The sequence below is a fragment of the Physella acuta genome, unplaced genomic scaffold, assembly GCF_028476545.2.
Source record: "Physella acuta isolate Inbredline_101_S28 unplaced genomic scaffold, ASM2847654v3 ptg000131l, whole genome shotgun sequence".
Lineage (NCBI taxonomy): Eukaryota > Metazoa > Mollusca > Gastropoda > Physidae > Physella > Physella acuta.
This window is the reverse complement of record NW_026731650.1, coordinates 636,761-650,887: the sequence shown is the minus strand read 5'-3', so window position 1 is coordinate 650,887 and position 14,127 is coordinate 636,761. Positions and strand designations below refer to the sequence as shown.

The 14,127-nt window shown below is 31.6% G+C and overlaps 2 protein-coding genes across 2 annotated transcripts; both read left to right on the top strand.

The window, feature by feature from the left end:
- Nucleotides 1-211: 211 nt before the first annotated feature.
- On the top strand, nt 212-5,017 carry LOC131935078 (arylsulfatase B). Its single transcript, XM_059291368.1, has 9 exons — nt 212-269; nt 1,607-1,908; nt 2,298-2,484; nt 2,813-3,078; nt 3,233-3,344; nt 3,630-3,725; nt 3,838-4,081; nt 4,184-4,335; nt 4,682-5,017. The coding sequence occupies exons 2-9, from the start codon at nt 1,642-1,644 to the stop codon at nt 4,957-4,959; spliced, it is 1,602 nt and encodes a 533-aa protein (XP_059147351.1). The 5' UTR covers nt 212-269; nt 1,607-1,641; the 3' UTR covers nt 4,960-5,017.
- A 2,267-nt stretch (nt 5,018-7,284) lies between these two features.
- Nucleotides 7,285-13,593, top strand: LOC131935077 (electron transfer flavoprotein-ubiquinone oxidoreductase, mitochondrial). The gene is made up of 14 exons (XM_059291367.1): nt 7,285-7,399; nt 8,057-8,158; nt 8,310-8,462; nt 8,578-8,654; nt 9,236-9,317; nt 9,472-9,590; nt 10,053-10,130; nt 10,241-10,453; nt 10,632-10,709; nt 11,052-11,195; nt 11,276-11,450; nt 11,726-11,908; nt 12,012-12,233; nt 12,406-13,593. The coding sequence occupies exons 1-14, from the start codon at nt 7,360-7,362 to the stop codon at nt 12,567-12,569; spliced, it is 1,830 nt and encodes a 609-aa protein (XP_059147350.1). The 5' UTR covers nt 7,285-7,359; the 3' UTR covers nt 12,570-13,593.
- The last annotated feature ends 534 nt before the right edge of the window (nt 13,594-14,127 follow it).

Genomic DNA, 14,127 nt, shown 5'->3' with positions numbered 1-14,127 from the left:
TCGAAATTATAATAACAAGTGGGTGAGGATTATTGTCCTTCACGAGCTACTGATTTAAAGCAAAATATTTTCAGTCGCAGCATTGGTAGTGCTAAATTCACAAATTATGAATTACTAAAAAGTAGAAAATAAAACAGCTAAATAGCGGGGTATGCTTACGGCGCGGGGCAGATCATAATTTATTATTAACTTTATTAAGCGATACGTTTGCATAAAGTATTATTTTCACGTGACTGTAATATTTGATCATGTGACTTTCAAAAGCAAAAGTAAACAATATGAAATCCTATCATTATTAAAATTATTAGTTTATTATTTATTAGTACTACAAAACTAGATCTACATATTTTTTTCTAAATGCAATATAATTAATTCATTATTAATATTATTACGTCTAGATCTAATTTAAAATTTGTAAATTAATTTTACTTTAGCAGCCAGTTTTACTATTTTAAAGTTTTACAGTTTTTAGTTTTAGCTAGAAAATGCTAGATCAAGATCTAAATCTAGATTCTAGAATCTAGTCATATTCTAATTTCTAGTCACTCTCAGACTCAGGCTGTTAGTACTGTCTTAGTACACTAGTAGTGTTAGTACTACACTTGATCTCTGCTAGATCTAGTAGTAATTACTAGGAATTCTTATGAATACTGTAATTTGGAACTCTTATGAATACTACTATATATTACTAACTATAGACTATACTACACACTACACTTATACTAGTAATCGTGTATGGGGTCATCCATTCTGATAAATGACGTCACGCTTTTTTTGACGATTTTTACCTCCCCCCCCCCCCTCCATCACACAAAACCAGACCCCCCCCCTAAAATGATGTCACACCTCAGCCTACACCCCCCACCTCAAAATTCCTGTTGATTTTTTCTTTAAACATAATTTTTTCCAGAATCTTGCCAGAACTCTGTCAACATAGAGTATTTTGATCAATTACAATTTATTAAAGCCATTTTCTAAAATGCGAGATAATGGATAAAACTCGTTTTATAACATTGCTTTTTTATAATGCAAAAAAGTGACTTCACACCATCTGAACCTCCCACTCCCCACACACCGTCACAAAATTACGGACCCACCCTCCCCTTACGAGTGTGACATCATTTATGGATGACCCCTGTAGTATAGCGCATAATTTTTAATTTAACTTATTGCTCTAAGTTTTAACTCTTCTTAAACTTAAAGTAAATATTAATTATATCTTCTATTTAACTTCATCGTGCTTTTGTCTGTTGTAATTAATGCTTCATCATAGCTAAAAAAAATTGCTAGCAAAATTTTGAAAATTTTTAACTGCCCAATTTCTTTGGAACTTAGCATGTGAGTCAACATCCAATGACAATGCAATGTGCATCCCATTTTTAAAAATTGGATGCTTCATCAATTTTGTTTGAATCAAAATTTCCTATATATTACTATATACAATGTCCGTGCCAAACCCACGCAAAGACTAAGTTGCTATACCAATATGTGACTGACACACTATCTGGCTGCTTTTTTTAAATATATAGATTATGGTTTCTTTGTTGCTCATTGAAATTCAAAATAATTTTATTATCATATTATCTATTCTATACAATTTTGACAGGTGTAGCATATGAAACATACATCATAACAATAACAATGAAGCAATGTGAACAAGGCCAAACAGCTTTCAATCTCCTGTTATTACTATCAACTGTATTATGTATAGTTGATAGTGAAAAAAGACCCAACATTGTATTTGTCGTAGCTGATGACTATGGGTTTCATGATATTGGCTATCACAATTCTGAGATTAAAACACCAAACTTAGACAAACTGGCAGCTCAAGGTGTAAAGCTGGAGAATTATTATGTTCAGCCCATTTGCTCTCCAACAAGAAGTCAGTTAATGACTGGAAGATATCAGGTACACTTTAATTATTTAATTAAATCATAATTCATAGGTTTAGTTAAGTGAGATGAACATTTGTTTATAAAATTTAATTTAATTTATGTAAATCACATTTAAAAAAATTGTATTACATTTTTCCTTACATTACATTGTTATTGTTAGTAAAGTAAGTAAACTACTATATTTTATTTAATATCATCTAATGTCATCAGGTTGTTTAAAGTTAGTTAAAGGTGTTTGATAAAGTTATCCACCTATCTTGATGTACTGGTTAGAAAGAAAAATCATCAGACTTTACTTTTTATTCTGACCACTGCCTGTTGCATTAAGTGCTTATTCAGTACAATTTCCAAATGGCAGATTTATTTTGTATTTTTAACTGTAAACCATTTAAATTGTTTAAGATCCACACAGGACTACAGCACAATATTATTTGGCCGTCCCAACCTTATGGCATGCCTCTTCAGTTTCCCACTGTTGCAAATTTTTTAAAAGATCAAGGCTACTCAACACATGCTGTTGGCAAGTGGCACTTAGGGTTTTACAAGAAAGAATATACGCCTTTAAATAGAGGATTTGATACATTTTATGGTGAGGATGTCATAATTTCAATACATTTTTAGAAGTAATTTTTTTTTTATTCATGTGGCTTATCTATAATATAAGCTTATATGCCTTATTTTGTATGAAATAAACCATTAACTTGAGCTTTTAAGATAGATTTTACATTGAGTTTTCAAAAAATAAAAATAAATGCAAAAGTTTTAAAAATGTCAATGCTACCAAAAAATCATGTATTTTCATGTTATGTTACATGAATTTTTAAATTAATGATGAAAATAACAAAGTATGGGACTAGTGCACCACACACACTTTGTATTCTTTTTATTCTAACAAAAGAATAATTGTAATTATTTAGGATATTGGGAAGGTGGTGAGGATTACTACACTTACTACAACTGTGACACCTATCATAACAGAACAATTGATAAATATCTGGGGATTACGCAATCCCACTCACACAAAGAAATACTGTCAGGCAAACATGGAGATGAAGTGAAATGGTGTGGCTATGACCTGAGGGACATGGACAAACCAGTGACCACAATGAATGGAACCTACTCAACTCATCTCTACACAGAGAAAGCAAAGGACATAATCAATCAAGCAAAAGTGTCAGAAAAGGTTAGTAGGACTGCTTTCCTATCATCAGCCACATGTTAAACTATAAAATATGTCGTGCTATTTCATTTATAACTGCTCAAACAAATTTTTAAAATAGCTGGTACTGATTTAAAAGCTAGTATAAGTATTTACACAATTGTTTTCAAATTTTCAGCCTTTTTTCTTGTACTTAGCTTATCAAGCTGTACATTCCCCCATGGAAGTTCCACCAGAGTATGTAAAACCTTACTCTTTTATTAAGGATGCTTACAGAAGGACATATGCAGGTATATACCAATTCAAAATATGAAAATTTACTTGGTTGGCCTACTAGATTAGGTACATTTTTAACATTAGTGTATATCAAAATTCCCTCTAGGCAGCAAAAATGTGTTTAACTTGTACTTTGTGTGTGCATGCTCTGAAATACAAAGTTGTCTGTAGCAGGTTTCAGAAAAAAAAAGTGCAGATTATATTATATTAGTAAAAAAAACTATTCTATCATGCATTTTTAGTCCATTTCATGTTAGTCAACTTGTTAATAAATTTGTTCTACCACTGTTATTCTCAAGGTATGACCAGCTGTATGGATGAAGGTGTTGGAAATGTCACTCAGGCCTTAAAGGATGCTGGGTTGTGGGACAATACAATTTTAATATTTTCTACTGGTAATTACATATATGAGGTCAACATAAATAAATACTATTATAAATAAGTAGACCTATTCAGAACTGAGTTTGAACTATCCTTAAAATACAACAATACTTTTTGTACATTCAGATAATGGAGGAGAAATTCTGGCTGGTGGGAACAACTGGCCTCTTCGTGGCTACAAGCATACATTATGGGAAGGTGGAGTAAGAGGCATAGGCTTTGTAACTGGTCCTTTGGTCAAACAGCCAGGAAAGGTCAATGAAGGGTTGATGCATGTGTCTGACTGGTTCCCAACAATAGCAGATATGGTCGGAGCACAGATCAACAGCAGCCTTCAGTTAGATGGAAAAAGTCAGTGGCCAATGATTAAGTATGTATATCTCATACTGACAACACTAATCCATTAAAAATGACAAACTTCATCATGCAAATGATTATTAAAAATATCTAAAAATGTAACACCTTTCATCAGTTTTGGTAAAGAAAGTCCTAGAGGTGAAATACTTCACAACATTGATATCCTGGAGCCTCTAGTGGGGAAAAAGTTGTATGAGGATACATTCGACACACGAGTTCGGGCAGCTATTCGGATTGGCAACTACAAACTCCTAACTGGTAATCCAGGTAAATTAAAAGAAATTTCTCTTAACAAATATATTTTTAAATATTTTTTATGTATCTGACTATTGGTTAGAAACACTTATAACTTTTTAACTCCATGTTGTTGAGTTATTTATGTTAAACGTAACTCAAAGTTTAATGAATTTAGAATTTCAAATGCATTTAACAGTGACAATAAAATGTAATATAATTTTAAATAATTGAATACTTTATCAGGAATCAATCACTATCAGATGCATTAATAAATTAACTATGACAGAACAAAAGCATACTTTTTATTCATGTAACAGATTGTTATGTTACATCATTTATACATTTTAAAATGGCATCTCATGTGGTAAATTTTCAGGAGATGGAAAATGGTATCCACCACCCCATTTAGAAAAACACAATGTGCAACACTCCAATGTTACTGCAGCTAGTGATAAAAATGTTTGGCTCTTTAATGTCAGTGAGGACCCTAGTGAGGTCATCGACCTATCAAACATCCTGGTTGGCCAGGTACGATCAATGCTGGAGAGGCTTCAGTACTACAACTCCACGGCTGTCCCTCCACAGTACCCAGACTCTGATCCCAACTGTGACCCAAAACTTCATGGTGGATTTTGGGGGCAATGGCTGGACTAAATAATTCAGCTATTTAGACATTTAAACTTTATTGTTTTTAATTAAGCATTATTTTTTAACATTTGATTTTTATGCAATATATATATATATATATATATATATATATATATATATATATATATATATATATATATATATATATATATATATATATATATATATATATTACTGAACATTCCATTACATCTTTTTTTTACACGTTGAGGGTGCTGTTATATTGCAATAGTAAAGTGCACTTTTAAATGTTCAAAGTTATTTTTAGCAAAAAATTTTCATAGTATTTTATCTTTAAAACTGCAATTCTTTGTTTTTATTTACTGGTATGTATTTTTACTAAAAAATACAAATACTTAACTGATTTCAAAACTTGTTTTTTTTATAGTATTTTTAGATGACATTATATCTAAATATATATAATTTTGTCTGTCTATAGATATGTTATTATATTATATTGCAATAGTAAAATGCACTTTTAAATGTTCAAAGTTATTTTTAGCAAAAAATTTTCATAGTATTTTATCTTTAAAACTGCAATTCTTTGTTTTTATTTACTGGTATGTATTTTTACTAAAAAATACAAATACTTAACTGATTTCAAAACTTGTTTTTTTAATAGTATTTTTAGATGACATTATATCTAAATATATATAATTTTGTCTGTCTATAGATATATCTATATGTATATTTATGTATATATGTATTTATCCCATAACAAGTATTAAAAATAATATTGAAGTCTTCTGTAGAAGTAGTACCATTGTTCAGCTATTGAGATCCTTTTTTGTAGCATAAAGTATAAGTAGGCTAAGGCTAAATTGATTGTTTAAAATATTTTAGATTAACTACAGTAGCTGATAAGTGTAAGCTACACATTAAATATTTAAGTATAAATTACTATTTTGGGGTGTCCATAAATGACGTCACACTCGTAGGGGGAGGGGGGTCCGTAATTTTGTAACAGTGTGTGATGAGGGGAAGGGGGGAGGGGGGTTCAGATGGTGCGACGTCACACTTTTGCATTCTAAAAAAGCAATTTTAGAAAACTAATTTAAACACTATTTTATATTTTAGAAAACTGTTTTAATAAATTGTAACAGGAATTGATTAAAATACTCTATTTTGACAGAGTTCAGACAAGATTTTATAAAAATATCGATGTTTTAAAAAAAATTCAACTGCAATTTTGAGGGGGGGGGGGTGTAGGCTGAGATGTGACGTCATTTTAGGGGGGGGGATCTGGCTTTTTGTGACGACGTGTGATGGAGGGGAGAGGGGAGTTAAAAATCGTCCAAAAAAAGCGTGACGTCATTTATAGATGACCCTTTAAGTAATTTGCAAGACAAGAAATATTACTTTACAATGTAAAGTTTCGTAGCAAAAAAAAAACAATAAAAAATATTTGTCCTATAGCTCTTGACTTAATCCTGTTTAATCCTTGTGGAGTATATGGCCTCAATCATAACCTTCCATTTTCCCAAGCTATTGGTAACTTATTATTTTATTACGGCAAGACTAATTATTAAAAAATATGGGGTGTATGTATTAATTTTAGGCCTGCAATAAACTAAGCATTAGACAGTCCATTAATTTCTTAGTTAAAAATAAATAAATTGGGTGACACTGAGCATCCCGGGTTCCACTATAAGCAATAGGGTACCTATATTCGTTGTAAAAAAATCCTACATTAGGGACACAGTGAGATAGTTGATTCGATGACTAAATCGAACAAAGGTCGTCCTACATTCCACATGGTTGCCATGTAGATATAGAAAAGACAAAAAAACACCAGGGAGGGGAGGGAATGAGCATTTTAAACCAGGGGGCGGGCAATAATATGAATGGTGAAAGTATAGGCCTATATTTTCCTATTTAACTTTAACCATAATTTTTGTAGTTTCGTTGAGGGAGGGGCGGTGGACAGACCCCCCCCCCCCACTCAATGGTGCTTGGTAGGAGGGTTTTCAACTTTTTCTATTAACGATGTTATCTATTATTGCTTTCGTTTGAAGTAAAAAAAAACACAATTAATATTTCAGTTATTACTGTTATTTCATTGACGTTTTGAAACGTGCGGATAATAAGGTGTTACTTTTTTTTTTATGTTTGCTAGACTAAGTACAAAGTTAGATAAGAATGCACTTTGAAACATAGTTTAAAGGTCGTTTTAGGTGACCTACTTTTCAGTATGTCGTACAAAAAATTTACGACATAATATTGCAATGCCTAAATAATGAAAGAAAATGCCTACAAATATGTTTATGCGATAATTTGAATAATTGCGTTATATGTTCTGTTTTAATTCTTCAGTAAAATTCCATTATATAGATCTATTTATATATTTTTTACAAGAAACACCTTTAGAACCGAAAACAGGCCGAAAATAGGTATATACAAACAATAATGGCGATGACATCAAACAGAATAGCACTTCTTAAGCAAGGTGAAGTTATTAAGTAATTTTAAAAATAATTTAGTCCTAGGCATATTTTTAAATTTCATTATTTAAAGTTATGGTAATTGTAAATTATAATAATGCAGTTTTGTAAGAACAGTTGTTACTCACTTTGAGTGTACTAGGACTAGAAAGTGCCGACTACACCACTGCACTTCCACTGCACTGCAGACTGCCGAGTTAGTTACGTAATATTTATTTAATATACAATAAAATAGTTAATAACTTAATAATCATAGATCTAGTATAATAACAGTAGGCTAATATCATAATATGTATTGAGTGAAATAGGCCAATTTTTTAAAATAGGCCTAGGCCTAATTATTACTAATTAATAATTGTGATTGTCATCAGTATCACCAAAATAGCCTATTTTGACTATTTTGAAGTTTCACTTGGCCTGGCCTACCAGTTTCCTAGTCATTAAAAATAATTATATTATATTTTATTAGATCTTGCTTAGTTAGTATATTTAGTGTTGATTTGTTGTAACCACAAATCTTATATGCCATATGTGTGTGTTGGTTATGGCATGAAGTTTTGTTTTATTTAATATTTATTTCTAATTTTTTGTTGTTCCATTCTTGTTGATGTTCATGTGATGTGTTAAAAACAGCTTAGTTTAACTTTTTGGTTACCTCATAGGTGTACACCTGCTACAATGTCAAAGATTATTGGCAACCGAAGTACCAAAAATTACCACACACTACACCATTCACCCAAGAGACAAAGACCCAAGATGGAAAGGTAATAGACCATTGTTCAGACATTTGTCGAAAGTAATTTTTTTACTTTTTCTTTTGCTACCAGCCTGCAAAGCCCTCCCCTAATTTATTATTCATAATTACATGATTATCTTGACAAATTGTTTTAAAAAAAATTCACTTGAAATTTGCAGATATAAACATGGAGAGGGATGGTGATGAAGCTGATGTTGTTATTGTTGGTGGTGGACCATCAGGGTTATCTGCCGCTATTAAACTGAAGCAGCTGGCCCAAAGCAGTGGGAAAGAACTGAGAGTCTGTCTAGTGGAAAAAGCATCAGAAATGGGTAAGCTTTGTAACTTACAAAAAAATTATGTGTTGTTCTTGCAAACAGTTCTTTCTCTATTTGATGTTTATTATTGATGACCAATCTGATATGTTTACATAAATGTTGTTTACAGGAGGTCACCAGCTCTCAGGGGCTTGTCTTGAACCTCGGGCTCTTAATGAACTCTTCCCTAATTGGAAAGAGATGGAGGTAGCTTTTGTTCAACTATTGTGTTCATAAAAGTGTAATTCATAACTGGGAGTATGTGTCTGATAATGGCACAGTAACAGAATCATTTTAAAAAGGGGGGGTTAGTTTACTGTTAGTTTACTATGACTGGCCAATGTCAATACTAACCATATCCTATCACTAATCCCAACCCAAGTTCTACCATAGCCCTAACCTTAATTTCTAACCATAACACTAAACTTGAGATAACAAATCTGCTAACAACCTAACACACTATTGTGGGACATTATTATGTTAGGATCAATACACCTATGACTGTTCTATATAAACATTTTTTGGTTAAGGGCTTTAAAATTCTAAAAATAGTTTGCTCAGTTCAAACTCAAATTCTAAGGAAAATTTAAGCATAAACTACTGTACATGTTGATAAAACTAGAGCAGAGTTGCTTGGAAACCAAGTCTACTAAAAAGGTGTTGTTCAGTTCGTCAGATAAGGGGCGTGTAGGAATGTTGTTGCAGCTCTTTTACTCAACATTTTTACTTATATCTTAAACAAAGCAAACTTTAAAAATAAAAATCCTTAACTTTTAATTTATTTTCAGGCCCCAATCAAACAAGAAGTCACATCAGATAAATTTTACTTTTTAACGAAGAAATCCAGAATACCTGTGCCTTTATTACCTGGTCAGTACTTTGTCTCTCTCATTTTTCAGATACAGTATCTGAAAATATTTTAAACTTAAAGCACTGTCATATTATTAGGAATTTTTTCCAGAAAATTAAGAAAATTCTGTATGCTGTTTATGTCATTAATAAATTAAACTCTTATTGATTTTAGGTATGCCAATGTTAAACCATGGGAACTATATAATTCGTCTTGGTAATTATATAAGATGGCTTGCCCAGCAAGCTGAAAATTTAGGTGTAGAGTTGTATCCTGGTACAGCAGCCAGTGAGGTAACTATCTTCAGCTGTTTTGTACATTTTTTTCTAAATTAACTACCCTTTTAATAAGTACCATTATAGAATTCATTATAGGCAGATGTCATAGAATTCATCTGTTTGTGTAGCAACTACATAAGGAAGTGATTATATTGCCATTGCCTTCTCATATTTATTATATTTTTTAACTGGGATTTCCCTGATGTGATGACCATCATGATAAAGCTTTTTAAAATTCATTTTACAAAAAATGATTCCACTCATACTTTGCATAAAATAAACTGGATAAATTGTATTATTTCTTCAAACAGTTCACATACTTATCACTGGCAAAGTAATATATTTAACAGTCTCTAAACTTAAACACTTGTATTGTATGAATTGAGCCTAGCATGAAGCTGCAGACATGAGTTTTTAAATCTGATATTGTTGAAAATTCTTTCCAAAGTTGTAATTGTTTCTGGAAATCTTGTACAGGTGCTGTATCATGAGGATGGTAGTGTTAAAGGAATTGCTACAAATGATGTTGGAATTGCTAAAGATGGTTCCCCAAAAGTAAGTTCCAGTAGTTTTATTCAATTGATACGGGAAGTTATCAAATTTGGCTTGTTTATTGTTAAAATTTTTTTGTATTAAACTTACAAAGGTTTTAAATCTGTTTAAAGGATTCTTTTCAAAGAGGAATGGAGCTGCATGCTAAAGTCACAATGTTTGGAGAGGGCTGCCATGGTCATTTAGCAAAAACACTTTTCAAAAAATTGAATTTGAGAGAGAAATGTCAGCCTCAAGCATATGGTATAGGAATAAAGGAATTGTGGGAAGTTGATCCGTCCTTACACATACCAGGGCGAGTAGAGCACACTGTGGGATGGCCATTAGTAAGTTGCTCAGTTTTTCAGTTGCTATGTAATATTTAGTTTAATTTAGCACTGATTTCAAACACATCCATAGCAGGTGAAAATTGTGGTTAAATAACCATGTCGCAACAAAACAAATTAAAAATGGTAATTGAATACCCATGTCACAACCATAACAAAATACTCATGTTCTCAACAGGATTACAGCACATATGGTGGAACTTTCCTCTATCATTTGGAAGATAACGGTGCTCCCCTAGTCTCTCTGGGGATGGTGGTAAGAAGATTTTTATTTATTCTGTTTGTTCCTATATAAACTGGGTAATACAAAAACACCATTTGATATCAATAAAATTAAAGTGCGAATTATCTGCCTTCTAATCAAGATGATTAACTTTATTCAGACTTTATGGTTGCTAATATTGATAGTTAAAAAAAACAACTGGTTCTGCACAATGTTAGACATAAATAAATATGTGCTTATTAAACTAACCCTATACTTGTGTGCATCTTTAATTAATTGTGTGGTCTGTTGAAAAAAACAGACTTTGATTTATTTTTCAAAATATATGAGAAGTGGTATCTTAAATAATTATGCCATTATCTTTTATTTTTGTAGGTTGGTCTTTCCTATAGCAATCCTTATCTTAGCCCCTTCCAAGAACTTCAACGATTCAAAACCCACCCGGGCCATATCAAACTCTTTCAAAGTGGCAAGAGGATTGGTTATGGAGCTAGGGCACTTAATGAGGGTGGCTTGCAGGTAACTAGCCTTTGAGTTGTTATAATTCTGTCATTACTTTATTTAGAGATATTTTATAGCATGTTATTAACCCCCAACAGAGCATTCCCAAGTTGACCTTCCCTGGTGGTTGCCTGATTGGCTGCAGTCCAGGCTTCCTTAACTTACCCAAGGTCAAGGGTATTCATAACGCAATGAAGAGTGGGATGGTTGCTGCTGAATCTGTGTTTGAAACAATCACAGATGAGAAAACAGTATCAAGTTCAAAAACAATAGGTTGGTAGTCAAATGTACAACTTTTTGTTTGTTATCTGATGGACTAAAGATTTAAATTTGTACTGCACACAAACAGTCACTGATAGCATGTACACTAAATAAACATCAATTGTAGTAAATATTTTTTATATCAGACTCGTAGATTAAATAGTTTTTTAATATAATGATGTGTAATTTATTATTAATTTTTAAAAATCTATTGCTTAAACTAAACAATAGATTTTTCAAAATAATTATTTTGTTTACCTGAAAGTTTAGAGTTATAACCAATCTAGGCCTCAACCCTGAAAGTTATGAGGATAAAATTCGAGCCAGCTGGACGTGGAAGGAGTTGAAAGCTGTGAGAAATGTTGGTCCATCTTTCCGCACCTCTCTGGGTTTATATGGAGGCATTTTGTACACTGGAGGAATATACTACTTCCTTAGGGGCAAAGAACCTTTCACATTAAAACATGGAGGTAGAGAGTAATTGTATTTCTTGAAATGTGTGTGAAATTACAATTGCTGAGTTTATTTTGATAGTTTTTTTTTGTTCTAAAATTTTAAAAATTAATTTATTAGTACCAGACCATGACACTTTAAAGCCTGCCAAGGAATGCAAGCCCATTCAGTACCCAAAACCAGACAACGTTGTGACCTTTGACTTGCTATCCTCTGTGGCCTTGACCGGAACAAACCATGACCATGATGAGCCTCCTCACTTGACTTTGAAAGATGACAGTGTTCCCATGGCTAGAAACTTTGCTGTCTTTGATGGACCTGAGCAGAGGTTCTGTCCTGCAGGTAATTAGTTCATCTAATATACAGGCAGTCATTCATAATGTTATTTGTTTAGTCAGCAATGTTAGAACTTCTAAATATCCAACTGGATAACTTCTTTTCTAAATAAACAAAAAATGAAAGTAATCATTTTACACTCATAAAATCTTAATTATTTGATGTTTCTATCACACAGGGGTTTATGAGTATGTAGAAAATGAAAACGGCAAAGGTCATCGTCTGCAGATTAATGCTCAAAACTGCATTCACTGTAAAACTTGTGATATAAAAGACCCCAGTCAAAACATCAACTGGGTCTGCCCTCAAGGTGGGGAGGGTCCTGCCTATAATGGGATGTAAATCTTTATATAATTTATTATATGATTAATTTTATAATCGAACATGATTAAGTTTTCTATGAAACAGGTGCAGTATTTTTTAGTGTTGATTTTTAATTCTCAGGGGTATAGATTGTATATCTTTTCTTAGACATCTTTTAGACATGAATAGTTCATTGTTAACCAATTATGCTTATGAGAGCAATTGATTCTGAATGCACCTAAAAAATTAATTAGCTACAAATCAATAGAATTTTTTAAATTGGAATACTGATGCAGCTAGATTGTGTGTATTATAAATTCTGGATGCGAAACAGTATATGATCAATTCATTTTCTTAGTGTGGTTTTAATAAATATTATTTCTCATTTTTTTTTGTTGCTAGTCACATGCAATCAATAAAAAAGAAAATTGATTTATACATAATAAAAATTTGAACCTATTTTCGTCATTTTTTTTTTCTACTTGCATGTAAAAAACACAACTAAGTCTTGCCAAAAGTTGTATTATTGAACATTATAAACTGGAAGATAAAATGTCAGAATTATGTATGAATATACTAAGAGATGCAAAAGCTACAACAAATTTTAGATTATTTCTTTTATTAGTTTTAATTATACATTTTGCTAAGTGTACTATTTTTTTTATTCATTTACTTCATAATTTCAAGTTTTGAACAATGTAACAGAACAAATTCAAATAACCTCTCTAATTAGACAAGGGCTAAATTGTTAGATTCCTAGTGCTTGAAATTAGAGAATGCAGTTTGCTCCCTTGAAAATTATTGCAAATACTAAGATGTTTGAGTGCATAATCTGACTTTCACAATTTTGGTGTACATGTGTTTAAATGAAGCTTCATCAGCAATGTTTTTTTTTTTTTAAAGAATGAAATATTTCATATTGTTAGGTGTTAAAATACAAGGCTGAAAGAATGTATGAAAGAGATGAATTTGTTTCAAATATTTGTAAATATGACACATTTTCTGTTGAAGCATACTTGGTTCAAAATATACAAGTAATAAAATGTTTTGATTTTGAAATACATTTTGATTTTCTAATGTTTTTTTAATGATAAAGACGTGTGCTTCTTAATGTTTTGAATGATAAAGGCATGTATTCTTTATTTTACTGCTTTTGTATTGTTGCAATCAACATAGTACATACACACTCTATGCTAGTCTTTGCAGGGTTTCTTCCAGACATTTAACCACCCCCCACCCCTAAAGTGGTGGGGGGGGGGGGGGGGGGGGTGAAGATGACAAAGATTTAAATTTATGTTCTGTTTTAATTTATTAATTATATTTATTTTTTTTTATTGAAGGGAGGATGGGGTGAAGAGAGATTGGTTATTAGCTAACTACAACTTACATAATTCACAAGTGAAACAGTTTTAATACTCTTTAGTTAGTTATAATTTTAAAATATACCGAGAAATTTTCGAATGTATCTGGGTACAACATAATAGACAGTAATATCTATATGGTCTCTGTCATTTTTACCCAGCTTGTTTCATATTTCAGAAAAGTAAAAATGGAATGCAGTAACTTGTATAGGCCAAACCAATTACAGTTTAGAAAT